Here is a 26,270-nt window from a genome sequence, read left to right as displayed (position 1 = left end):
AAACATAGGGGCAAAGCTCTATGACATTGGTCTTTGAAATGACTTTTTTCTTATATGAGCCAAAAGCATAGGAATGAAAGGCAAAATTAAGCAAACAAGTAGGACTACATGAAACTAAAACTTTTCCATACAATAAAAAAAAATCAACAAAATGAAAAGGAAATCTATGGAATGTGAGAACATATTTGAAAACTACCTTCCTGATAATGGATTAATAATAAAACTATATAAAGAACTCATGCAACTCAAGAGCATAAAACTAAATAACCCAAATTTAATACTTGGCAAAGAACCTGAATAAACCTTTTTCCAAAGAAGACATACAACTGACCAACAGGTATATGAAAAGGTGTTCAACACCACTAATCATCAGGGAAATGCAAATCAAAACCACAATTAGTTATGACCTCACCCTTTTTAGAATGGCTGTTATCAAAAAGAAGAAAGATAACAAATGTTGGCAAGGATGTAGAGAAAAGAGGACCTTTTTGTATTGTTGGTTGAAACGTAAATTGGTACAGCCATTATGGAAAACTGCATGGAGCTTCCTCAAAAAAAGTAAAATAGAACTACCATAGGATACAGCCATCCCACTTCTGGGTACATATCCAACAGAAAGAAAATCATTATCTCAGAGAAATATCTGCATGCCCATATTCACTGCAGCATTATTCACAATAGCCAAGATATGAATTCAATCTAAACTGACAGATGAATGAGCAAAGAAAATATGGTATATATACACAATGGAATACTATTTAGCCTTAAAAGAAGAAATCTTGTCATTTTTAACAACATGGATGAACCTGGAGAACATTAAGCTAAGTTAAGTCAGCAAGTCACAGAAAGGCAAATACTGCATAATCTCAGTTTTATGTAGAATTTTAAAAAGTCAAACTCAGAAACGTTGAGTAGAAGGGTTGTTAGTGAGGGTGGGAGTGGGGTAGGTGAAACAAGATGTTCATCAAAGAGTACACACTTTCATTTATAACGTGAATACGTTCTGAAGACTTAATATACAACATGGTGACTATAGTTAATAAGCATGTATTATATACCTGAAATTTGTTAAGAAAGTAGACCTTAGGTATTCTCACCACATGCATAAAATAAGGCAATTATGTGAGACGGTGAATATGTTATTGGCATTATTATGTTAGTCATTTCATGATGTATATTAAAACATCATTAAGTTTGTACACCTTAAATATATACAATTTTTACCTGTCAATTATACCTCAATAAAGTGGTAGGGGAACCCCCAAGCTAGACCACTAGGAGAAATTGGGTCACAAGAGAGAGAAACAAGAAGTGAGGAACGGTAAATGAGGAGTGAATATTAATCCTATGAAATCATCCTAGTTTCTTAACTCCTGCATGATGATATATATATATATATATAACTATATATGTTACTATATATAAACTATAGTTTTATATATAACTATATATATTACTCTCTCTTTATATATAAAGACCTATATATAGTAAGACCTATATAAAACTATAGTTTTATATAAAACCATATATATATATATATATATATATATAGTAAGACCTCACTTATCATCATCCATAGGTTCTTGGAAACTGCCACTTTAAGTGAAATAACATGTAACAAAAGCATTTTTTTTCTCACCAATGTTATAACAAAATGACTCTGGACAAAACAATGTTTCTCAAGGACCTAATATATGCTGTTCTACTTAAAGTTGCAGTTTCTAAGAACCTACTGAGGACATTAAGTAAAAACGTATTGTACATTCACAACACCATAAACCAGGGACTGCACCTGCAAGGTACTTCAGAGGTCCGTAGTATAAATGAGTTAAGTAACTGGGTGTGACACAATAGTGACTGGTGAGACTATGCCAAACTGAAGAACAAATGTCTCATATAAAGTATGAAGTTTTCAAAATGTGAGGCTGCCCCTGAGCTCTACCCCGTAAGAATATCAAACCACTCTACCACATTTTTGTTCCTTCATAAGAATCAGAAAATATAGATTTTTTTAAAAATGTGAAATTCTCAAATTTTAAATATTAGAAGCACATATATTAAAAGAAAAATACTGTGTGAGGCAAATAGACTACATCTGTGACCTGGATTCAGTTTGTAACTTCTGTCATAAGCTCATTTAATACTTTCTAAGGCAGGTCACTAAAATCATTTCACTTAACTCTTACGAGAAATATATTAAGTATACAATATCATCCCAGTGATTAGATAATCCATAATCAAGCTCAGTTCTGTTGCATTATCCACTGTTGTTTCCAGTTTCCTTCTCATAGTGCTTATGAATCTTCTCATGAGTCCGACATGCATTTCAGTCAAAGTTATTCCTCATGAGAGGGAAACTGCCATGTGTAACCACTTGTCACACTAAACATGATATCATTAAAAAATTAACCAATTTTTTGTTTGGTTGTGACCAAACCACTTAACAGTCAGTTTGGTCACAGGGAAGAATACTGCCATTCTGGATTTTAGTTCTAAATTTAGCTGGGTATAATTTGGTAAATCCTGCTTTCTTTCTGAGCCTTAGTGCCCCAACCAGTAAATGAAGTAATTGGTCTAATTAAATTATTAGGTGCTTTTAACATTCCACCTAGATATGTCTTGGTAATTAGGATGATGGAATAAATCTCAATTGACATCATACTAAAATCAAAATGGATTTTTACAAATCTCCCTCTTCATTAAATAAAGAAATGATAGATCCAAAAATAACAATTCATGTTGAGGATGACTGGCTTAGGGTTTCAAAAAGTGTACAGATATTTCTCAACTTTGATAAATATTGACAAACTTGGATACCCTCATGCCCCATTTTATATGTGGAATTTAGACTTTAATAAGAACCAACATTTATACAGGATTTTGTACAGCACTGATGTATGTGTGTGTGTGTGTGTGTGTGGTGGGGGGGATGGGGTTGTCTTTTTTTTTTAAGTTCTGGGGTACATGTACAGAATGTACAGGTTTGTTAAGTAGGTAAATGTGTGCCATGGTGGTTGGCTGCACCTATCAACCCATCACCTAGGTTTAAAGCCCAGCATGCATTAACTGTTTTTCCTGATGCTGTCCTTCCCTCTGACTCCCCACCAATAGGCCCTGGTGTGTGTTGTTCCTCTCCCCGTGTCCATATGTTCTCATTGTTCAGCTCCCACTTGTAAGTGAGAACATGCGATGTTTGGTTTTCTTTCCTGTGTTAGTTTGCTGAGGATAATGGCTTCCAGCTCCATCTATGTCCCTGAAAAAGACATGATCTCATTCTTTTTTATGGCTGCATAGTACTTCATGGTGTATATGTACCACATTTTCTTTTTTAGTATCTTTTTTATCATTATACTTTAAGTTCTAGGGTACATGTGCACAATGTGCAGGTTTGATACATAGGTATACATATGCCATGTTGATTTGCTGCACCCATCAACTCATCACTGACATTAGGTATTTCTCCTAATGCTATCCCTCCCTCAGCCCCTCAGCCCCCCACCCCCTGACAGGCCCTGGTGTGTGATGTTCCCTGCCCTGTGTCCAAGTGTTCTCATTGTTCAATTCCCACACAAGTGAGAACATGCGGTGTTTGGTTTTCTGTCCTTGTGATAGTTTGCTGAGAATGATGGTTTCCAGCTTCATCTATGTCCCTCCGAAGGACATGAACTCATCCTTTTTTATGGCTGCATAGTATTCCATAGCATATATGTGCCACATTTTCTTTATCCAGTCTACCACTGATGGACATTTGGGTTGATTCCATGTCTTTGCTATTGTAAATAGTGCTGGAGTGAACATACATATGTATGTATTTTTATAATGGAATGATCTATATTCCTTTGGGTATATACCCAGTAATGGGATTGCTGGGACAAATGGTAATTTTAGTTCTAGGTCTTTGAGGAATCACCACACTGTCTTTCACAATGGTTAAACTAATTTATATTCCCACCAACGGTGTAAAAGCATTTCTATTTCTCCACAGCCTCATTAGCATCTGTTGTTTCTTGACTTCTAGTGATAGCCATTTTGACTGGAGTGAGGTGGTATCTCATTGTGGATTTGATTTGGATTTCTCTAATGATCAGTGATACTGAGCTTTTTTTATACATTTGTTGGCGACATGTATCCTTCTTTTGAGAACTGTCTGTTCGTGTCCTTTGCCCACTTTATAATGCGTTTTATTTCTTGTAAATTTGTTTAAGTTTCTTGTAGACTCTGAATATTAGACCTTTCTCAGATGGATAGATTGCAAAAATTTTCTCCCATTCTGTAGGTTGTCTGTTTGCTCTGATGATAGTTTCTTTGGCTGTGCAGAAGCTCTTTAGTTTAATTAGGTCCCATTGGTCAATTTTTTGCTCTTGTTGCAATTGCTTTTGGCATTTTCATTACAAAATCTTTGCCCATGCCTATGTCCTGAATGGTATGACCTAGATTTTCTTCTAGAGTTTTTGTGGTTTGGGGTTTTACATTTAAGTCTTTAATCCACCTTAAGTTGATTTTTGTACATGGGGTAAGGAAGGGGTCCAATTTCAATTTTCTGCATATGGCTAGCCAGTTCTGCAAGCTCCCGTTTTATTAAATAGGGAATACTTTCCCCATTGCTTGTTTTTGTCAGGTTTGTTGAAGATCAGATGGTTGTAGATGTGTGGTCCTTTTTTTTTTTTTTTTTTTTTTTTTTTTTTTTGAGATGGAGTCTCGCTCTGTCACTCAGGCTGGTGTGCAGTGGCACAATCTCGACTCACTGCAATATCCACCTCCCGGGTTCATGCCATTCTCCTGCCTCAGCCTCCCGAGTAGCTGGGACAACAGGCACCCACCAGCACACCCAGCTATTTTTTTTGTATTTTTAGTAGAGATGGGGTTTCACTGTGTTAGCCAGGACCATCTCTATCTCCTGACCTCTTGATCAGCCCTCCTTGTCCTCCCAAAGTGCTGGGATTACAGGCATGAGCCACCACGCCTGGCTGTGTGGTCTTATTTCTAAGTTCTGTATTCTGTTCCATTGGTCTATGTGTCTGTTCTTGAACCAGTACAATGCTGTTTTGGTGAGTGTAGCCTTGTAGTATAGTTTGAAGTTGGGTCGCACGATGCCTCCAGCTTTGTTCTTTTTGCTTAGGATTGTATTGGTAATTTGGGCTCTTTTTTGGTTCCATATGAATTTTAAAATAGTTTTCTCTACTTCTAAAATAGTTTTCTCTACTTCTGTGAGTAACATCAACGGTAGTTTAACGGGAATAGCACTTGGTCTATAAATTACTTTGGGCAGTGTGGACCTTTTCACAATGTTGATTCTTCCTATTCATAAGCATGGAATGTTTTTCCATTTGTTTGTGTCCTCTCTGATTTCTTCAAGCAGTGGTTTGTAACTCTCCTGAGGAGATCCTTCCATTTTCTTGTTGGCTGTATTCCTAGGTATTTTATTCTCTTTGTAGCAATTGTGAATGGGAGTTCATTCATGATTTGGCTCTCCACTTTTCTGTTGTTGGTGTATAGGAATGCTCGTGATTTTTGCACATTGATTTTGTATCTTGAGACTTTCCTGAAGTTGCTTATCAGCTTAAGAAGGTTTTGAGCTGAGATGACAGGGTTTTTTTAGATATAGGATCATATCATCTGCAAACAAAGATAGTTTGACTTCCTCTCTTCCTATTTGAATATGCTTTATTTCTTTCTCTTGCTGGACTGCCTTGGCCAGAACTTCCAATACTATGTTGAATAGGAGTGGTGAGAGAGGGCATCCTTGTCCTCTGCCAGTTTTCAAAAGGAAATTCTTCTAGCTTTTCCCATTCAATATAATATTGGCTGAAGATGTGTTATAGATGGCACCTGTTATTTTGAGGAATATTTCTTCAATACCTCATTTATTGGGAGTTTTTTTAACAGGAAGGAATGTTGAATATTATTGAAGGCCTTTTCTGAGTCTATTGAGATAATCATGTGGTTTTTGTCTTTAGTTCTGCTTACGTAATTATATTTTTTGATTTGCATATGTTGAACCAGCCCTGCTTTCCAGAGATGAAACAGACTTGATTGTAGTGGATAAGCTTTTGGATGTGCTGCTGACTTCGTTTTCCCAGTATTTTACTGAGGATTTTTGCAGCAATATTCATCAGGAATATTGGCCTGAAGTTTTCTTTTTTTGTTGTATCTCTCCTAGGTTTTTGTATCAGAATTATGCTGGCTTCATAAAATGCGTTAGGGAAGAATCCCTCCTTTTCAATTGTTTGGAATAGTTTCAAAAGAAATGGTACCAGCTGCTCTTTGTATCTCTGGTAGAATTCAGTGTAAATCTAGTCCTGGGCTTTTTCTTTTTTTGCTGTTGTTGTTTTGTTTTTGTTTTTGTTTTTGTTTTGTTGGTAGGCTTTTACTGCCTCAATTTCAGAACTCGTGAATGGTCTATTCAGGGAATCAACTTTTTCCTCGTTCAGTCTGGGGAGGGTGTATGTGTCCAGGAATTTATCAATTTCTTTTAGATTTTCTGGTTTATATGCATAGAGGTGTTTATAGTATTCTCTGACGGCTGTTTCTATTTCTGTGGGATCAGTGATAATATCCCCTTTATCATTTTTTATTGTGTCTATCTAATTCTTCTCTTTTCTTATTAGTCTAGTTAGCTGTCTATTTTATTAATTTTTTTTCAAAAAACCAGCTCCTAGATTTGTTGATTTTTTGAATTTTTTTTGTGTCTCCAACTCCTTCAGTTCTGCTCTGATTTTGGTAACTTCTTGTCTGCTAGCTTAGGGGTTTGTTTGCTCTTGGTTCTCTAGTTCTTTTAGTTGTGATGTTAGGATGTTCATTTGAGATCTTTCTAGCTTTCTGATGCAGACACTCAGTGCTATAAATTTCCCTCTTAACACTGCTTTAACTGCATCCCAGAGATTCTGGTACATTGTCCCTTTGTTCTCATTAGTTTCAAAGAATTTGATTTCTGACTTCATTTCATTATTTATCCAGGAGTCACCTGGGAACAGGTTGTTCAATTTCCTTGCAGTTGTGTGGTTTTTAAGTGAGTTTCTTAATCTTGAGTTCTAATGTAATTGAGCTATGGTCTGAGAGACTGTTATGATTTCAGTTCTTTTGCATTTGCTGAGGAGTGTTTTACTTCCAATCATAATTGGAATTTTATCAATTTTAGGTCACTTTTACAGTAAGTACCATATGGTGCCAAGAAGAATGTATATTCTGTTGTTTGTGGATGGAGAGTTATGGAGATATCTATCAGGCCCACTTGATCCAGAGCTGAGTTCAAGTCCTAAATATCTTTGTTAATTTTCTGTGTTGATGATCTGTCTAATATTGACAGTGGGTGTGAAAGTCTCACACTATTATTGTGTGGGAGTCTAAGTCTCTTTGTAGGTCTCTAAGAACTTGTTTTATGAATCTGGGTGCTCCTGTATTTGGGTGCATTAGAGCAAGATAATTAGCTCTTCTTGTTGAATTGAACCATTTACCATTATGTAATGCCCTTCATCTTTTTAAATTTTTGTTGATTTAAAGCCCATTTTGTCAGAAACTAGGATTGTGACTCCTGCTTTTTTCTGTTTTTCCATTTGCTTGGTAAATTTTCCTCCATCGCTTTATTTTTAGCCTTTGTGTGTCTTTGCACGTGAGATGGGTCTCCTGAATACAGTACACTGATGGGTCTTGACTCTATCCAGCTTGCTATTCTGTGTCTTTTAACTGGGGCAATTAGTCCATTTACATTTAGAGTTAATATTGCTATGTGTGAATTTGATCCTGTCATCATGATGCTAACTGGTTATTTTGCAGACTTGTTGGTGTAGTTGCTTCATAATGCCATTGGTCTTTGTACTTCAATGTGTTTTTTTAGTGGCTGGTAACAGTTTTTCCCTTCCACAGTTAGTGCTTCCTTCAGGAGCACTTGCAAGGCAGGCCTGGCGGTAACAAATTCCCTCAGCATCTGCTTGTCTGAAAATGATTTTATTTCTCCTTCACTTAGGAAGTTTAGTTTGGCTAGATATAAAATTCAGGGTTGGAAATTTTTTTAAGTTGTTGAAAATTGGCCCACAATCTCTTCTAGCTTGTAGGGTTTCTGCTGAGGGGGGTTTGCTGTTAGTCTGATGGGCTTCTTTTGCTAGGTGACCTGAACCTTTCTTTCAGGTTGCCCTAAACATTTTTTTTCTTCATTTTGACTTTGGAAAATCTGATGATTGTGTGTCTTGGGGTTGATCTTCCCATGGAATATCTTACTGGGGTTCTCTGGATTTCCTGAATTTGAATGTTGGCCTGTCTTTCTAGGTTGGGGAAGTTCTCCTGGATGATATTCTGAAGTACGTTTTCCAACTTGGTTCCATTCTCCCTGTCTCTTTCAGGTACCTCAATCATTCAGAGGTTCATTCTTTTTACATAATCCTATAGTTCATGGCAGCTTTGTTCATTCCTTTTCATTCTTTTTTCTCTAATCTTGTGTACCTGTCTTATTTCAGTAAGAGAGTCTTCAAGCTCTTAGATTCTTTCCTCCACTTAGTCTATTTCACTATTGATACTTGTGGCTGCATTGTGAAGTTCTTGTGTTGTTTTTCAGCTCCATCAGGTCAATTATGTTCCTCTCTAAACTGGTTATTCTGGTTAACAGCTTCTGTAATGTTTTATCATGGTTCTTAGCTTCCTTGCACTGGGTTAGAACATGCTTCTTTAGCTCAAAGAAGTCCGTTATTACCCACCTGTTTTGTTTTTTGTTTTGTTTTTTGAGATGTAGCCTCACTCTGTCACACAGGCTAGAGTACAGTGGTGTGAGCTCGGCTGACTGCAACCTCCACCTTCCGGGTTCAAGCAATTGTCCTGCCTCAGCCTCCCTGAGTAGCTGGGACTACTGACATGTGCCACCAAGCCTGGCTAATTTTTGTATTTTTAGTAGAGGCGGGGTTTCATCACGTTGGCCAGGATGGTCTCGAACTCCTGACCTCAGGTGATCCATGCGCCTCGACCTCCTAAATTGCTGGGATTATAGGCCTGAGCCACCTCGTCCAGCCCATTATTACCCACCTTCTGAAGCCTACTTATGTCAGTCAGTTCATTCATCTCAGCCTCAGCCCAGTTCTATGCCCTTGCTAGAAAGGTGCTGCAATCATTTGGAGGAGATGAGGCACTCTGGCCTTTTGAGTTTTCAGCTTTTTATACTGATTCTTTCTCATCTTTGTGAGCTTATCTACCTTTGGTATTTGAGGCTGCTGACCTTTGGATAGGGTTTTGTGGGTATTTTTTTGTTGATGTTGTTGTTGCTTTCTGTTCACTTTTAACAGTCAGGCCCCTCTTCTGTACAGCTGCTGCAGTTTGCTGGGGGTCCACTCCTGGGTATTTTCCTGCACCTGGAGGTGTCACCATTGGAGTCTGCAGAACAGCAAGGACGGCTGTCTGCTCCTTCCTCTGGGAGCTCTGTCCCAGAAGGGTAGTGACTTGATGCTGGCTGGAATGCTCTTGCATAAAATATCTGGCAACCCCTATTGGGGGTGTGTGTGGGGGGTCTCACCTAGTCAGGAGGCATGGGATCAGCCACTTGCTTAATGAAGCACTCTGGCTGCCCTTTGGCAGAGCGGGTGTTTTGTGCTCAGGGGAATCCCCCTTGTCTGGACTGCCTGGCCTCCTCAGAGCCAGCAGGCAGGAAAGACTAACTACTGAGCCTGGAGACCATAGCTGCTTCTCCCCCTGGGGGTCCATTCCAGGTGGATTAGAGTTCGGTCTGTAAACCTCTGGCTGCAGTTGCTGAAATTCCCACAGGGAGCCCCTGCCTGGTGAGGAGGGATGGAGCCCAGTCCCACCTAAAGAAGCAGTCTGGCCACAATCTGCTACAGCTGCTGTGTTGCACTGTGGGGACTTCTTTCCCGTCCAAACCACCTAGTCTCCGGGGCACCAGCAGGGGAAAACGACTGGGGCACAGTGATGGCAGCTCCCCCTCCCGTCTGGAAACTTGGTCATCTCAGGCAGTCTTCAGTATGCTGCTGCTGGCCACAACTCGAGCAGCTGCTGAGAGTCTGCACAGCTCTGTTCTTGGGTCCCAAGACCCTGGTGGCGTGGGCTCACAAGGGTATCTTCTGATCCATGGGTTGCACAGATATGTGCGTAAAGCTTGGTTTCCTCGGCAGGGTAGCACAATCGCTCACCGCTCCTTTGGCTGGGGGCGGGAACTCCCCATTGCCGGTGCTGCTCCCAGGTGGGCCATCACTCCACCCTGCTTATCCTCACTCTCTGTGGGTCACACCAACACCTCATCAGTCCCAGTGAGAGAACCTGGATACCTCAGCTGAAGGTGCAGGATTCACACGCTGTCTTCATTCTTCTCAGTGGGAGCAGCCATCCGCAGCTGCTTCTAATCAACCATCTTGACCCCTCCATGTGTGTTTTAATCTTTAAATATTTTGTTTTGCTTTTGCTATGTTATAAAATGAGTGAAAGCGTCATTACTGAATCAGAGTGTATAAACATTTTTAAGGTACTTCAAATATATCATGGAGCTATTTTTTTCAGAAAGACTGTGCCAAGAATGCTAGACCCAGCAAAAATGTTTAAGAAGAATGAGAGAAAAGTCAAATTTTAGAAGAAGGTAACACAGCAAAGGAAAAATTGTAAACTAAAAGCTACTGAATATAAAACGGGTTTTCTTTGAGAGTAATAAGTCTGTCATTAAGAAGATATCCAAGCAGAGGTTGCAAGACCATTTGATTCAGAGGAAGTCCAAACATCGGATGAAATCTGGACTATATGATGATGTGAAAATCATCATCATTATCATCATTGTCAGAAGGAGATGAAGGTAGCAGCTACCATTTCTGGACCTCACTTTATGTCAAGTTCTGTATCAACAGTTAAAAAACATTATCTTACTTATTTACGACCACACATGATGTAGGTGTTAATATCTCAGTTGTGCAGGTAAGAAAACAAGCATTTGAAAGGTTAAACAATTGTTCAAAGATTACTCACTGAACAAATGGTAGCACTAGTTGCCACCTAAGTCCAACAAGGCAGCACATGCTCAAATCCATGTTGTCACACTGCCTCTTGGTATAAGCCACTTCTAAAATCCTCATTTATATATGACTTTATAATTCTATATGCTGGTTTTCATACATGAGAATATCTTACGATAGGCATAGCCAAGATTTTTTACAGGATAAAATATTTTAAAAGACATAAATACTCTCAATATTTGCATAATTTTCCACTTTATTCTCCTAATGTAAGTTAATTTTTCTGATCCATTCAAGTTTTCTTTCTACCCTCTCCTCTCCTGAACTTCTAAATTCAATACAGCAATGGGCTAGGAGCCCTATACCCACCCTCAAATGGAGTTTGAGGTGAACATGAAGATAAATTCATGATACGGCTTTCCTATTGCTGTAGGTGTGGAACAATAATAGGTGCTTAATAAATGCTATTTTCCTTTCCTTGCTAGTTCACATTAAGTTATGCAAAAGCATAATCTAATCCTAGCACCCTAATATGTGAGGTAAAAAGCCTCTTTGAAGAAGTAGGGATGTACAACTTTGTCTAAGAATGAATTAATCCTAAGGAGACCTTTACTCACAAAGTAGTAATAAAGGTTTCCTTAGTACTCATTCATTCGTTCTATCTACTAGTAGTTCCTGCCAAAAACTTGCAGTTATACTTAGCAATTAAAAAGATATCCAATCACATTGAAATAGCATTCAAACATAGAGTTGTATAGCATTAAATCCCTTAACTTTACCAACTTTGGTGCTAATGCATTCAAGTGGTATTTCTAAGACATTCTGCCTTTGGATGTCATGGTTGAATACTTAATTTAGCATGTGTCCTTCTCAATCTCTTTTCTGGACAGCATGATACTTTACCACTTAGAAGCTGTACATCCATGTGGCTGAAAGCTAGAATGTCCTGGGGCTTTCATTCAACTCCCAGATGCAAATATTTATAAAGATGAACATTTCTCATTAATTTATCTTCCTAAGTGATTGTTATCACACTAATCAATTTGTAGTGACTTTACTAGGGTTGCAACCTTCAGTAATGAAATCAGATACAGTGTTGAACACTGTGTGAATTGCTTAACTAATCTCAGCTCCTCTCAGATCAGTGAAACACAAAACCACAATGAAGTCAAGTGTTGCTTCAGTAGTTGTCCTCACTTCGAGTAGTTGACTAATCTTGCTCAACTGGACACTGATCTCTTTTCAATAGGAAAAGCAGAAGGCGATACCCCATAAAATGGAAGCAGCTGTGATCCACATAAAAATGACACTGCAGATAACCATGCAGATGAGAGGCCCCCAGAGGTAGTCTACAGACAACAGTCAGATACATCAGAAAACGACCAGTAAGCTGAAGATAACAAAGTGGTGAATGGAAAGGTGCTAAAAACTACATGTGAGGTTCATGAGCATCATGTGAGGTTATGACTCAGTTAAAATGGCAGATCCTATTGGTTGCCTGCCAACCAGTCATTCCTCCCACCTTCCTTAATACCAGAGCCCCAGTTTCTTTCAGCTGGCAATAACCTCTGTGCTTAAAGAGAGGCAAGCCCTGTGGACTAAATCATCATCTTAGAAATCTTTTTCTTTCACCTTTTCATGCCAATATACTTGATTTCAGTTTTTGTGGACATATCAAAGAAAGACTAATTATTCCTTTAATGTTATGCCTAATATGTTATTCTCTATTCTGTTCTCTGTGCTTTGATTTTATCCAGAAGGGAAATATTAAATGTTTATGAACTGGACCACTTCTAATATCTTTCCCCAGAAAATCAAGACATAGCCCCATTGCAGGAAAAAAAATCATATTCTTAAGTTAGACATTAAATAGATGGTTTTAAAAAAGGTCTTTATAAACTGACAACTTATTATTAACATTATTTAGATACTCTTACTATATGATTCCATTTATATAAAGTTCTAGGAAATGCACATGGGTGTGGAAGTAGGAAGGATGCAGCAGGATGGGGGGATTAAAATGGAGCAAGGAGAAATTATCAGGGGTGATGGATACATTCGTTATCTCTATTGTGGTGGTTTCATGTGAACAGACATATTTTAGAACTTATCAGATTGTAACTTATCAGAAGTGTACTTCAGGAAAGCTATTAAAATTTTAAATATAAGATATACAAAATAAACAATATAGGCATGCATTATTTCATGAGGATACATTATGAGAAACATGTCATTAGGTGATTTTGCCATTGCATGAACATCATAGAGTGTCCTTACACCAACCTAGATGGTGTACTCTACTACACACCTAGGCTGTATGGCATGGCCTATTCCTCCTAGGCTACAAACCTATATGGCATGTTCCTGCACTGAATATTGTAGGCAACTGGAACAGCGGGAAGTATCTATCTAAACATAGAAAAAGTACAGTAAAAATACATATGGTGTTATAATCTTATGAGACCATCATTGCATCAGTACAGAATAGTATTCAAGGTATGGTTTTGTTAAAAAATACATATGCATGGAAAATGTTTGATAAAACAGTCAATTGTTCCTTTTTTTTTGAGACAGAGTCTCACTGTCATCCAGGCTAGAGTGCAGTGGCACGATCTCAGCTCACTGCAAGCTCCACCTCCTGTATTCAAGTGATTCTCCTGCCTCAGTCTCCGGAATAGCTGGGATTACAGCTGCCCGCTACCGTGTCTGGCTAATTTTTGTATTTTTAGTAGAGATAGGGTTGCACCATCTTGGCCAGGCTGGTCTCGAACTCCTGACCTCTTGATCCACCCGCCTCAGACTTCCAAAGTGTTGGAATTACAGGCGTGAGCCACCACACCTGGCCAAAACAGTAAATTCTTAACAGTGCTTGCCTCTGCAGAATAGACTTAAGAGACACTTTCATTTTCAGTGATTCACTGGTTCAGTTTCTCAAACATCTACTGATCATGTGCTATGTGCTAGGTACAGCAAGAGGTCTGAGGAATACAGTGGGGAAAATCCAGACAATCTGCTGCTCTTCCAAACATATAAACATGATAAGAATGTGAAAGAATGACAGTTATAAGGAATAAAAACCAATGTGCTGTTTATATACGACTATTATGCTAAATGGACTGATTGGGTGAAGGAGGTCTTTCTAAACAGGTGACATCTGAGCTGATACAAAGATGAACAGAAGGAGCCCTCAATGAAAACACCTAATAATGCATTTTACAGGCCTTCGTGAGGACTTTAGATTGTATTCCAGATGCAACAGGAAACCAATGGGAAATCCTTTGTGAAGAGGTGGAGCGATTTGACATTTTGAAGACTACTTTGGCTACAATTTGTATAATGAAGCTAAAAGGGTAAGGCAGCAGACAGCGAAGAGACTGTTGCAGTGGTGCAGGTGAGAACAGACAGTGGCTTGACCTAAGGTGTGGTGTGTGATGCAGAAGAGTGAATGAATTTGGGCACAGGTTTCAGGTAGAGCTCACATGACTTACGGATTTTATTGTGTATGCATATCTGTGTCTTTTTTCCTTCAGTTAGAAGATACTTCTTTTGTTATTAGAAACATGTAAGGCTATAAAACTTTACTATTTTTGAAATAAGTTATTAAAAACAATGGAAAATAGTGAATTTGAGGGCTTTTTATTTTCTTTAAACAGTGATTTGAAAGCACTGCATATAGCTCATATATTTCAGTATGAAAGTAAGTAATTAAATATAGACGTTAAGTATTGTTACTTTTTAAGCTTACAAGCAGGTATATCTCTCAGTTAGGATCAGCTGTCTGTCAATTTCCAGAGAGGCTTGCTAACACATTTGCTAGACATCCAATTCCTGCATACAGACCCAACAGATGCACCCAGTACCCTGTTTTCAAGTCTTCTAAAACACATTTCCTAATATCCTGACATGACTAATTCTATACCAAGGAAACTTATTTTAGGATGTTTTACTCAACACATATCAACTGTTCTTCTTATGTTCTTAAAATCTACCTTTTACCACTTCCAGTCTAATAAGATCATTTATATATTTATGGAATTATTCCTAATATAGATTAGAAGGGTTGGTGAATGACAGCCTGTGGCCTATTTTTGTATGACTCCCAAACTAAGAATGCTATTTAAGTTTTGAGAGCTGTAAAAAAGAAAATAAAAGTTTAAAATAAAACTAAAATATTTACTTTCCGGCCCTTTACAGAAAAGGTATGCCAACATCCATAGAAGGAAATGACCAAACTAAACTAGTGAGTTAAACAAGTTTAATACAGGTAAGACTATTAGTCTAAAGTTCAACTAGAAATAGGTCAATGACAACTAACCAAATTGCCAGGTTGGGAAAACAAGATATAAATTAAGAGCAATGCATATAACAGATATTTCTTAAATGCTTTAAACAGTCTCTATTCTGTCCAAGGCAGAATTATCATCTGACTCTCCACGTTACAGGGTCACCTCATTACTCCTTCTAGGGTATAGGTTTCTCAATGACAGTAAATATGTTCACAATACTCTGTGTACTTTAAGTACCCAAGACAATGTGCTATAGGTTCCAGTTACATTTTATAAATAATCATTGTATGGCTAAATTCATTTGCTATTTTTGATAGTTTTAACATCCTTGTTCCCTCTCTTTTACTAAGCACACAAGAAAGTAAACTTATTTGAAATTTAGTAGTGGTACTAGTTTAATACAATTCAAGACTTTGTATAACATTCAGATAAAATCAGCCACTGCACCAAGTTGCTGAATTTCAATAATTATGCTAATCAGTGCACACAATGCAAGTAGTGCTTTGGGGGAACTTTCACATTATGCCTTGCTCGCAGGTGAAGGGGGATCAATCCAAGGCAGAGCAAATGCATTAATAATCCTTTTCAACCAGCAAATTCTACCACTCCACTAAAAAACAAAAATAAAAACTAAATAACGAAACCAACCAACCGAAAAATAAAACCACTAAAAGAACCCCACACAATCTGGAATAACAGTGGTTAACAAAGGCAAGGTATGTATGTAGGAATCACTGCTACAGCAATAAAGAAGGAATGAAAGGAAAAGCTTAGGTAGGAAATAATGGTTAACAGAGAAGGCTTGAAATCTTTGTCCTGCTACAAGTATGAAGCTTTTGACATGAAACTTCTCCAAGCCTCAATTCTTTAATCTATAAAATAGAGGCAACAATAGTTCCCACCTCAGTGGACAAATCTGTGAACTAAATTAGATAATGATACTGCATGCGGAACAGCAATGTGCCTAGAACAGGGTACACACTCTGTAGTGATTATTTAAATACCATTTCAGAATGTAGCTGTTGATATTGAATTAATTTTTTTTTTTTTTGAGATGGAGCCTTGCTCTGTTGCCCAGGCTGGAGTCCAGTGGCGTGATCTCGGCTCACTGCAGCCTCCACCTCCCGGGTTCAAGCAATTCTCCTGCATCAGCATCCCTAGTAGCTAAGACTACAGGTGCTCACCACTACACTTGGCAAATTTTTGCATTTTTAGTAGAGACAGGGTTTCACTATGTTGTCCAGGCTGGTCTCAAACTCCTACTTCAGGTGATCTGCCCACCTTGGCCTCCCAAAGTGCTGGAATTACAGGTGTGAGCCACTGCACTCAGCTTGATATTGAATTGATCCTAACCAACACTGGCTACACAGTGTGAAGTCTTAATGAAAAACAAAATTCTAGTTCTTTAGTTCTGTGTTTCTAAAAATGGCTTTGAAGTACTTGATGAATAAAATAAACAGCAATATTATCTGCATTCATATATTATTTATGGCTTTTCCACATTTGCTGTTTTGCCTTATTTGTGGCACAATCTATAAAGCTGGGTAGCAGGGGTTGAGCAGGAATGGAAAGAGGCTCAGAGAGGTCATCTCACTTGCTTACAGTACCACTGCTGTGATGATACTCAAAGATTCAGAAGTGAAAGCAAATTCATCTTAATACCAGTATTACTCCCCACCCCAATTCTCTGTACTCAGCTGACAGCAAGATCAATTCCTCTAGATTTAGATTCTAGAGCAACAATAATGCCTCCTTCTCTCAGCAGAAACTTACTGGTCGGGACTGGATTTCTTTGGCGTAGAGAGGTTGTAAGAATTCAGAGTCTCCTTCTAGCTTTAGACCTTTTTCTGTGATCCTCAGGTTTCCCATTCCATCCTGAAATAGAACACAGAGATAACAAGGAAGATATGATTAGCCAAAATTTCAAAACACCTCAGGCTGTAAAAAATGTAGTTATAGCCTTTTTTTTTTTATTTTTGAAGGTGTGGAATGAGGACGGGTATTCAAAGAACATGTAAAATATTAGGAGGTATTGTTTAATGCAGTTATGCATATTATCTTTTTCACTCTTTCTGAGAAAATTCTATTCCAAGCAATTTGTGATGCTCCCTAGTCATCCACATACACAGACTGGGGTGGGGGGCAATTTTGCTAGGCAGCACAGAAAGAATGGAGGGAGAAGGTAAGTAGGAGGACAGAAAAGGATAATTCTCCAGGAAAAGTGAAAGATCCTATTTCCAGAACTCTACAGAGATTTCAAGCTGGCAGTCTGTTGGTTAAATCCAGACTTTGGACATGTGTGTTTGAGTCACAAAACATTTAAAGAGTCAAGTTAGTTGCTAATATTTTTAAAAAATATTTTGTTACGGAAATAATATATGCAAAAGTAGAAAGAACAGATAGCAAACACATATGTACCTATCACTCATCTTCAGCAATTATCAATTTATGGCTATTATTATCTATTACTGCCACCTACACTCCCCTTCTTTGTTTAAATATAACCATAATCTCATTACCACACACATAATCCAGAAGTAACAATCATTCCTTAATATCAAACACCTATTGCCCATGTTCAAATTTCACTAATATGTTTTTTTCTCTCTATAATTTGCTTATTTGAATTAAGTTCCTTACAGCAATTGTTTGCTACATAAAATACTAGGCCAGTTCCTAAAATTTCCAGTCAGTCATTTTCTCTCTCATACATCCACACATATACAAATATATACACATATACTTTATTTGATAAATGTCATTTTAAAAATAGAATTTCCCAGAGTTTAGATTTTGCTGAACATTCCCATAATTTCATATAATGTGTTCCTCTATTCGTTATGTTTCCTGTAAATTGGTAGTTACATCAAGAGGCTTGATCAGATTCAGATGCAATTGTCTAGAAAGACTATATCCTAGGAAATGGGGTATATTAGTTTTCTATTGTTACAGTAACAAATAACAAAACTTAGTGGTTTAAAACACCACAACCTTATTATCTTACAGTTCTGTGTGTTAGAAGTCTGACCAGGACACAATGGGCTAAAATCAAGGTGTCAGAAGGGCTATGTCCTTTTCTGGAGGCTCTAAGGGGAGAATCAATTTCCTTGCTCTTTCTGGCTCCTGGGCTCATGGCCTCACTTCCATCTTCAAATTCAGCAGTGGCTGATTAAGTTTTTCTCATGTAAAACCACTCTTGACTCTGAATCTTCTGTATCCTTCTTCCATTCTCAAGGACCCTTGCGATTTCACTGGGAACATCTGGATAACCCAGGATAACCTCCCCATTTTAAGATCACCTGATCAGTAATTGTAATTCTATCTGCAATCTCAATTCCCCTTTTCCATGTAATATAATATATTCATGGGTTCTGAGATTATACATGAACATCTTTGAGGTGGAGTGAGGCGCAATTTTTTACTTACTTCATGGGAGGTTCTTCTATCAGTAGGCACATAACAATTTTTGCCATGAGGTTATCAGCCAATGTAGTCTTTGCCTAGAGGACCCATGATTTCACTAGAGGTTTCAAACTGGTTATATCCTAATTCTATTATTCTTCATTTACTAGCTGGGAATGCTAGCCAGAGAAAGTTCATCTCATCAACTATTTGCTAACTCTAAATTTTAGTTTGTAGAGGAATTGACAGAGTTGGATTTTCCCTCCTTTATTGTTGATCTTTAAAATACTGAATTGGCTATCTAACATCTTCCACCTAGTATCTTCCACACCAATGAGGTTTTTACTTTTTAACTATGACTATAAACATTTTCATTTGTTTCATTCTAGCCCAATTATTATCCCTATAATTTTCTAATTTCCCTACTTCAGTCAAGGGTTTTTTTCCAGTTGACTGCTGCACCCTTTTAATATAGCCACGTAGTCTTTGATGGCCCTTTTGCTTCTCTATGAGATGTTACAGGGTGATCCTACAGTCCTTCCCCAGGACTGCAATCAGCCATTTTTAGTAAGAAGCCCTGGTTCATTTCAGTGGGAAATGGTATTTAGACACCACAACTGGGAGCTCTGGATACTGATTGTTACTGGATGAGCCTTTGTTTCTGCAGACGGAACTGGAAAATAAGGGGTGTGTGTGTGTGTGTCTGTGTGTGTGTGAGTGTGTGTTTAGTAAAAGTAACATGATTTAACATGAAACTTTAACTCAAATTCAGGACTTGAAGATTTCCATTTTATCTCCTGGATTTTATAATGTTACTACCTTTCTTTCATACCAAAAATCCCTTTTCTGAATAATACCAACATGATTATTCATTTAACTCACAACACACACAGAATAGTTTCAGAACACCAATGTCACTATTGTACTAACATTATGGTTAATAAAAATCAATGTAAAATTTGTTAGTTTTTAAAAATCTTTAAAGTGTATCCTACTAGGAAAATACAGTCAAACTGTGGAATTTCAAAGTCACTTGAAATAATTCCTTTCTTTGGGGTTATGCTGTTAACATGATACCCAGTGAGGCTGAATTGTTTCAATTTTTCTTCTCATTTTTTCATGACTGTTTTTTTTAAACTCCAATTTTGTTTTATGTAAACTATGTATGTGGCACCAAAGTCAAATCTACAAAATAACAAATATTCAAAGAAGTCAAATTTCTATTTTCATTGCTCCACCATGTTTTTTCTCCTCCCAGGGGTAGGGGTGTGTGTGTGTGTGTTTGGTGTATATACACACACACTATGAACACGCTTTGTTATTTCTTATGTATTCCTCTGTTTTCTAATAACATTTAAAAAGCAAAATATATGAATGAAAAATCCAGATTTCTAGTTTCTCCAGTGAAACAGGAATGGCCATGCTGGGCCTGCTGTTACGTTGCCAGCATCCACTGAGGTGAGCAGCAGCCACCCCTGCCTGGACACACCATACAGTCTCTAGTTTTCACAGTCTCCACCCAACCTACCTCACTATGTTATCTATGTTATTTCAGCCTCCTGCAGATTCTTCTGTCTGCCATTGCCATTGTGCTGTATACCTCAACACATTCACTATGGATGCCACACAGGGGGTTGAACGACCAAGTGGAAAATGGGTACTTTTCCCCATCCTGTCTTCATAAATGCACTTCAGCCTGTGGATCAGAACAGATCCTGCAGGTCAAAATTGTTCCTCTATGCCATCTGTATATTTCTATTCTGGCATTCATGGAGACAGACAGCTCTGCCAAGAGAACCCGACTGGGCAATCAAACCCAGTGTGAGAGGCAACAGGCTGGGGGACATGGCACGTGTCTCACCTGCAGCAGGTGGAAACTGCAACAAAGGGAAAGACGGCAGTGTGGATGTCCAAAGGCACCTCGAACCCTCCCAAAATAGACAGATGGATTAGCTCTTGTTTTGCATTATTAGTCATCATTTCTGATAGCTGGAGAGGCAAACCTTTTCACAGAAACACATACTAAACCTGACTTCGATAAACTGAGTGCGCTTCTTCATCTGTCTGCATGCTATGTTGACATTTCTTCCCATTGAGATCAGAAGACATTGATATGTTTACACGCATACGATTACATGCATGATACGATTACTAAACAAACAAGAACTCCTAAACATTCTTCAATAAAAGATTACATTTGGGGTATTATAGCAAGTCTATTCCAAACAACTCCTTCTTTTCTTACACTACATACGTATATCCCCTTTCCTTAACATTTATTGATGACTGAGTTACTATACTCTGCTTTTCACGATTTACCTCAGTTCCTTCATTGTTGCTGAAAATTATTATATTACTTCTTGGATTTCATCATAAGGAAATAACTGTGTAAATGTGAAAGTATTTAGCTTTAGAGTTGTTTGTCACCATGTCAGTTAATAAGAGAAAAAATAAAAACTATGTAAAGTTGCAGATTACAATAATTGAACACACTATAGGGAATATGATGTAGTTCTTGCAGAGGAATGTGTAAGAGTGCAGGCAAATATTCATGATGCATTATTGACTGAAACAATCAGTTGAGGAAATATGTAATGAGCCCACTGAAAAATAACTGTTTAATATATATACACATTGACATATATATATATACACACACACCCACATATACTCATGTACATATAACAAAAATTCTCAAGGAAATTTTATTGGAGAAAAATTCTAGGGGAAATATACTCAAATGTTAATATTTAATACTTTGTATGTCTGAGTTATGAGTGCTTTCTACTTTCCTCTTTTTGCTTATCTGTACTTTATAATTTTTTTTTTTTTTTGAGACAGAGCTTTTTTGCTTTTGTCACCCAGACTGGAGTGCAACGGTGTGATCTCAGCTCACTGCAACCTCCGCCTTCCAGGTTCAAGCGATTCTCCTACCTCAGCCTCCTGAGTAGCTGAGATTACAGGTGCCCACCACTATGCCTGGCTAATTTTTTTATTCTGAGTAGTGATGGGGTTTCACCATGTTGGCCAGGCTGGTCTCAAACTCATGACCTCAGGTGATCCCCCTGCCTCAGCCTCCCAAAGTGCTGGAATTACAGGCATGAGCCACCATGACTGGCCTGTACATTCTAATTTTCTAAAATCTTCTAGAAACACCAATAGTAATTAAAAAAAAAACTCTTAAGTAACAAAAAATAAAGTTTTCCTTGGTGATTTATTTTAAAAATCAACACTTACCTAGAATGTGCACTATACCTCATGTACTAAGTGCTATACATAAATTATCTCATGTCATCTCTTCAATGTTCTTATGAGATAATTATTATTTTCCTTCTTTTACAAGTGAGCAAATTTGTTAGTAAGTTACTTGCTCAAAATTATATAGCTAGCTAATGGCAGAACTAAGAATTTGAACTCAACTCTTTCCAATTCAGACTTTATATTCGTAGTCATTAGGATAATAGCTAAGGGTAACTCAATCCTCAATATACACAAAAGTAATGCCCTTATGGTTCCTGCTGGGTTTCTTATTAATGTCACTTTGATTTTAGCTTACTGGGTAACTGCAGTCAGTGATATTAATAGATACAACCATCCTTAATCCTAAGCCTAACACCATTCATTTTTATGATAGATACTTTTATTACAACTTCTCAGAGTCGAAGGGATCCTAACTACAACACAACATTCACCCACCCCCAGACATAATCAGAAGGAATCTCATGCTATTTTTGGAGAGCCCACTGTGTGTATAATCATGTGCTGTGTGCCACGACGAGTTACAAAAAGAGAAGGCCCCTCTAAATCCCATCCTGTAAGACAGTTTAAAACAGAGGAGGTACCCAGCCAAACAAAAACAGTAAAAGAGGTACAGAAACGCCCACAGTTCAAGAAATATAAATCTAATCCAAGCCAAGTAACTCTTTTGCAATAAGTAATTTAATCTTTCCTCACATACATCTTATGGCAGCTAACTCACCCCAAACATGCCAAATCCCCATCATTTTTCCACTTACAGGATTTCCTATTCTTGCTTATGATCAGTTTCACTTTTCTAGCCTACTTCCCTGTCTCTAGGTCTGCCTAATGGTATTTGGTGGCAAAGGTCTATCAATAGTGTGAATTTTTGTTACTGGCCTCTATTTCCAAAATATAACACAAAACTGATTAGAGTCACCAACTAAATAATATGTTCCCACATTTATAGTCTCCTTTCTAGCTTTGGAACAATGAGGCTGGATTGGAAACCCATCAAAGTACCTTGATATGAGCTTCATTAAAAAACATTTCATCTTTTACTGCATAAGAAGTTTTGGGTATTATTAAGATTGGAGTTTGAGGTCAATTAGGAACTACAACTTCTCTCCCAATAAGATGTAAAAGAGGTATTTAGAAGATTGAGAATTGGACCAGGACTGATGGTTCATGCTTGTAATTACAGCACTTTGAGAGGCTGAGGCAGGAAGATTTCTTGAGGCAAGGAGTTTAAGAGCAAACTGGGCAGCATAGCAAGATACCATCCTAAAAAATAAAAATAAAAATTAGTTGGTATGGTAGCATATACCTGTAGTCCCAGCTACTCAGGAGGCTGTGGCAGGAAGATCACTTGAGCCCAGGAATGTGAGCTATGATTACGTCAATGCTCTCCAGCCTGGGCAAGAGCAAAATCCTCTCTCCAAAAAAATTAAAGAGGGAGGGCTGGGCACGGTGGCTCACGCCTGTAATCCCAGCACTTTGGGAGGCCGAGGTGGGCGGATCACAAGGTCAGGAGATCGAGACCATCCTGGCTAACATGGTGAAACCCTGTCTCTACTAAAAATACAAAAAATTAGCCAGGGGTGGTGGTGGGTGCCTGTAGTCCCAGCTATTCAGGAGGCTGAGGCAGGAGAATGGCGTGAACACAGGAGGCAGAGTTTGCAGTGAGCCGACATTGTGCCACTGCACTCCAGCCTGGGCAACAGAGCAAGACTCCGTCCCAAAAACCAAACAAAAAAAAAAAAAAAAAAGAGAGAGAGAGAATATCATTCCTAGAACAATTAGAAACAGTAATTAGAAAAACAGACAATATCTTATTTTCCTCTTTAAATGGTGAAACTAATTTTCTTTAAGGCAAGCATGAAAATTATAGTAGCCCAATAGGTGGATAGCAGGTCTTGACTGAATGAGCGCTGTCCAGTGATGATCCTGAAGTCTGTAAAGTACATCTGAGACAGGAGGAGGAGGCCAGGCTCCCACTGTAATCCCAATGAAGACAAGAATTTTGAAAGCCCTGCTCATCGCAGGATCACCAGTGACTATTCCCATACAGGGTGCGGTACTCAACTCAGAATAGTTTTCAAAAACACAAGAGCAAATCCTATTATTTTCTCAGTCTAATTTAGAGTCTCCCCTAAGCCCTCAGTTAGAACTTTCAGAAAAGGCAGAGGCTAGGGGCAGGGGAAGGGGGCACAGGTAGGTGGAATCTGGGGAATCACCCTCTGGGCTGGTGCAAAGACTATGGCATTTGCTTTTCATTCTTTATCTGGCCTAGATTGGTTAGTTGTTTTAATAGTTTTCTATAGAAGATGAGTACAGAATAAAGAGAATCAGAGTAGCAGCGCAGTAGACTGAAATATTGGTTCTTTCCACATAACTTGTTTCCTTCCTCTTATCTCCTTCCCCTGACTCCCTTTGTCACCATTTCAGACAGGTTCTTGGGCTTTGTCCTTACTTGGCTTAGAGATTTTGAGAATGAAGCAGCAGTAGCCTAACTGCAGTGGGGTTTCCTGTCTTTTATAATCTCATTGAATCTCATTGAATGAACTGTGCTAGATATGCTGGGAAAGGAGGCAAGAAGAGGAGGAGATATTCTCCCACTGGGATGGGTAGGGGGCAGTAGACAAAAGATCTGTGCCTCCCGTGAATTCTAGAGACCATTTTCCTGCCAGTGTCCCGAGGAGGGGTTAAGGCTTCCAAAGGAAATGGCTGTAGCACTCCAGCCTCGCCAAAGTTTCCCTTCTCCAGGAGAGGCAGAACATTTGGACCTCCAGGGATCATGTAGGTGGCCATTCTCTCAGCATGGCCAGTGCAGGGCAGTGACTAGTGCTCCCAGAGGCCTTCCCACTGGTGCAGGGTAAGATACCAGGATGTCTGCAAAATTCTGAGTGACGTGGACTTCCTGTTGGTTCTTGTGGGATGGGGATGGAAATTGCTATTATGTTGATTTTAAGAAAGTGCTATTTTTCACATTCCACTGGACACTGCTGAAAAGGCATTTCTGATCTGTTCCAGGATCCGCCCCATGCCCAGGACTCCTAGGGATGTGTGAAGACTAAAGACTGATGAAAAACACCCAGAGTGCATATGTTTATTCAGAAAAAGGCAAACGTTGGTCGTTGTTAGATGAGTAGGTTGCAGCCCTATTGTGCAATTTTTGATATTTTGATAGGTGTGTAAAACAGTTTTTCCCACTAATAAAATCTATTAACAGAAAAAAAGTGCGATTTTCTTGCTCCTTTGATTTTCCCCCTGCATCAGCATCGGATGGGTTTTTAATTCTGTCAGCACATTTTCAGGCTTGAAATTAATGCCAAGACCTGTTTTAACAAACAAGTCTCAAGATAATCTCTTGCTGGAGCAGTTTTAATGGCAGGCATTACTTGGTTTGGATCCAAGAGTGAAACAATTATATACAGATTGCAGTAGAATGTAATCTTCATGACGGGTGGGATTTTTGACTGTTTTATTCACTGCTGTAGTCTCAGTTCCTAAAAAATGGCTTGGCAACTACTATGTGCTCAGAAAATATCTGTAGAGTGACAGAATTTATTCATTCCAAATAGTTGTATTTTGAAAGGTAGTGTGGGGAATGACAAAAATGTTAACATCTATACCTGTTCCTACATGAGATTCCAATTTATTAGAGTATGTATTCCCAACCAGGGGGATACAGCCCCCAGTGGACAAAAATTAATTATTGGGGGGTTGGACGCATACAAAATTTTTACTCTTTTAATTTAGAAAGCCTAAATATGTTTACATATAAAGTACATATGCAGTATATCTTTAGTATCAACATTTCATGGGGTGACAAATAGGGAAAAATGTCTAAACATTCTCTGGGGCAAGGGAGGGTTAATTTTTTTTTAAAGTTGAGAAATGATGTATTCAACTATTATAAAGTTTGAGACTGCTCTAGCTTTCTTCTCTTTATAAATGGTCACTTCTACCTTTAGAATACTGAACCATCTTCTTCGTAGTTCCTCAGACATTAACACTTAACAGAATGATAGCAACAAAAGAAAAGAACAAACTTCTTAATATAATCTTTAGCACACTTCATGACTGCACCTGCTCACTTCTCCATCCTAGTCTCTTACCGGTCTCCCTTCACTCTGTCACAGAACATGCTCGCAATTTTTCCAAACCCCTTCCCTTTTTGAATCTTTGTAAATGTTTCATGCCCTTCCCTTGGCCAGTAATACTCTTCCCAATGCTTCTGCTCCTCTCTGCAGTCCTTTGGTTATGATTAGATGTCTTTTCTGGGTCATATGGGATTTTTCATATCATATCTTTCATCTCATATTTCTGCTCATATATTATATCACATACATTGTAATTGTCCATTTATATCTATGTCCTCAGTCACTAAACTTCAAATTTCTTCAGATGA

The 26,270-nt window shown here is 38.3% G+C and overlaps 1 protein-coding gene across 8 annotated transcripts in view; it reads right to left on the bottom strand.

Moving 5' to 3' along the window:
- Positions 1–26,270, bottom strand: part of SGCD (sarcoglycan delta) — a 1,029,217-nt gene that overhangs the window by 229,328 nt on the left and 773,619 nt on the right. For all 8 annotated transcript variants that reach the window (XM_054684744.2, XM_054684747.2, XM_054684748.2 and 5 more), the window contains one exon: positions 16,991–17,092. In XM_054684744.2, the coding sequence (XP_054540719.1) occupies positions 16,991–17,092 (102 nt within the window). The remainder of the gene's footprint in view (positions 1–16,990; positions 17,093–26,270) is intronic.

Source organism: Pan troglodytes, chromosome 4 (genome assembly GCF_028858775.2).
Source record: "Pan troglodytes isolate AG18354 chromosome 4, NHGRI_mPanTro3-v2.0_pri, whole genome shotgun sequence".
NCBI lineage: Eukaryota > Metazoa > Chordata > Mammalia > Primates > Hominidae > Pan > Pan troglodytes.
Note: the sequence above shows the minus strand (reverse complement) of the source record. Positions and strands in the feature narration are given on the sequence as shown.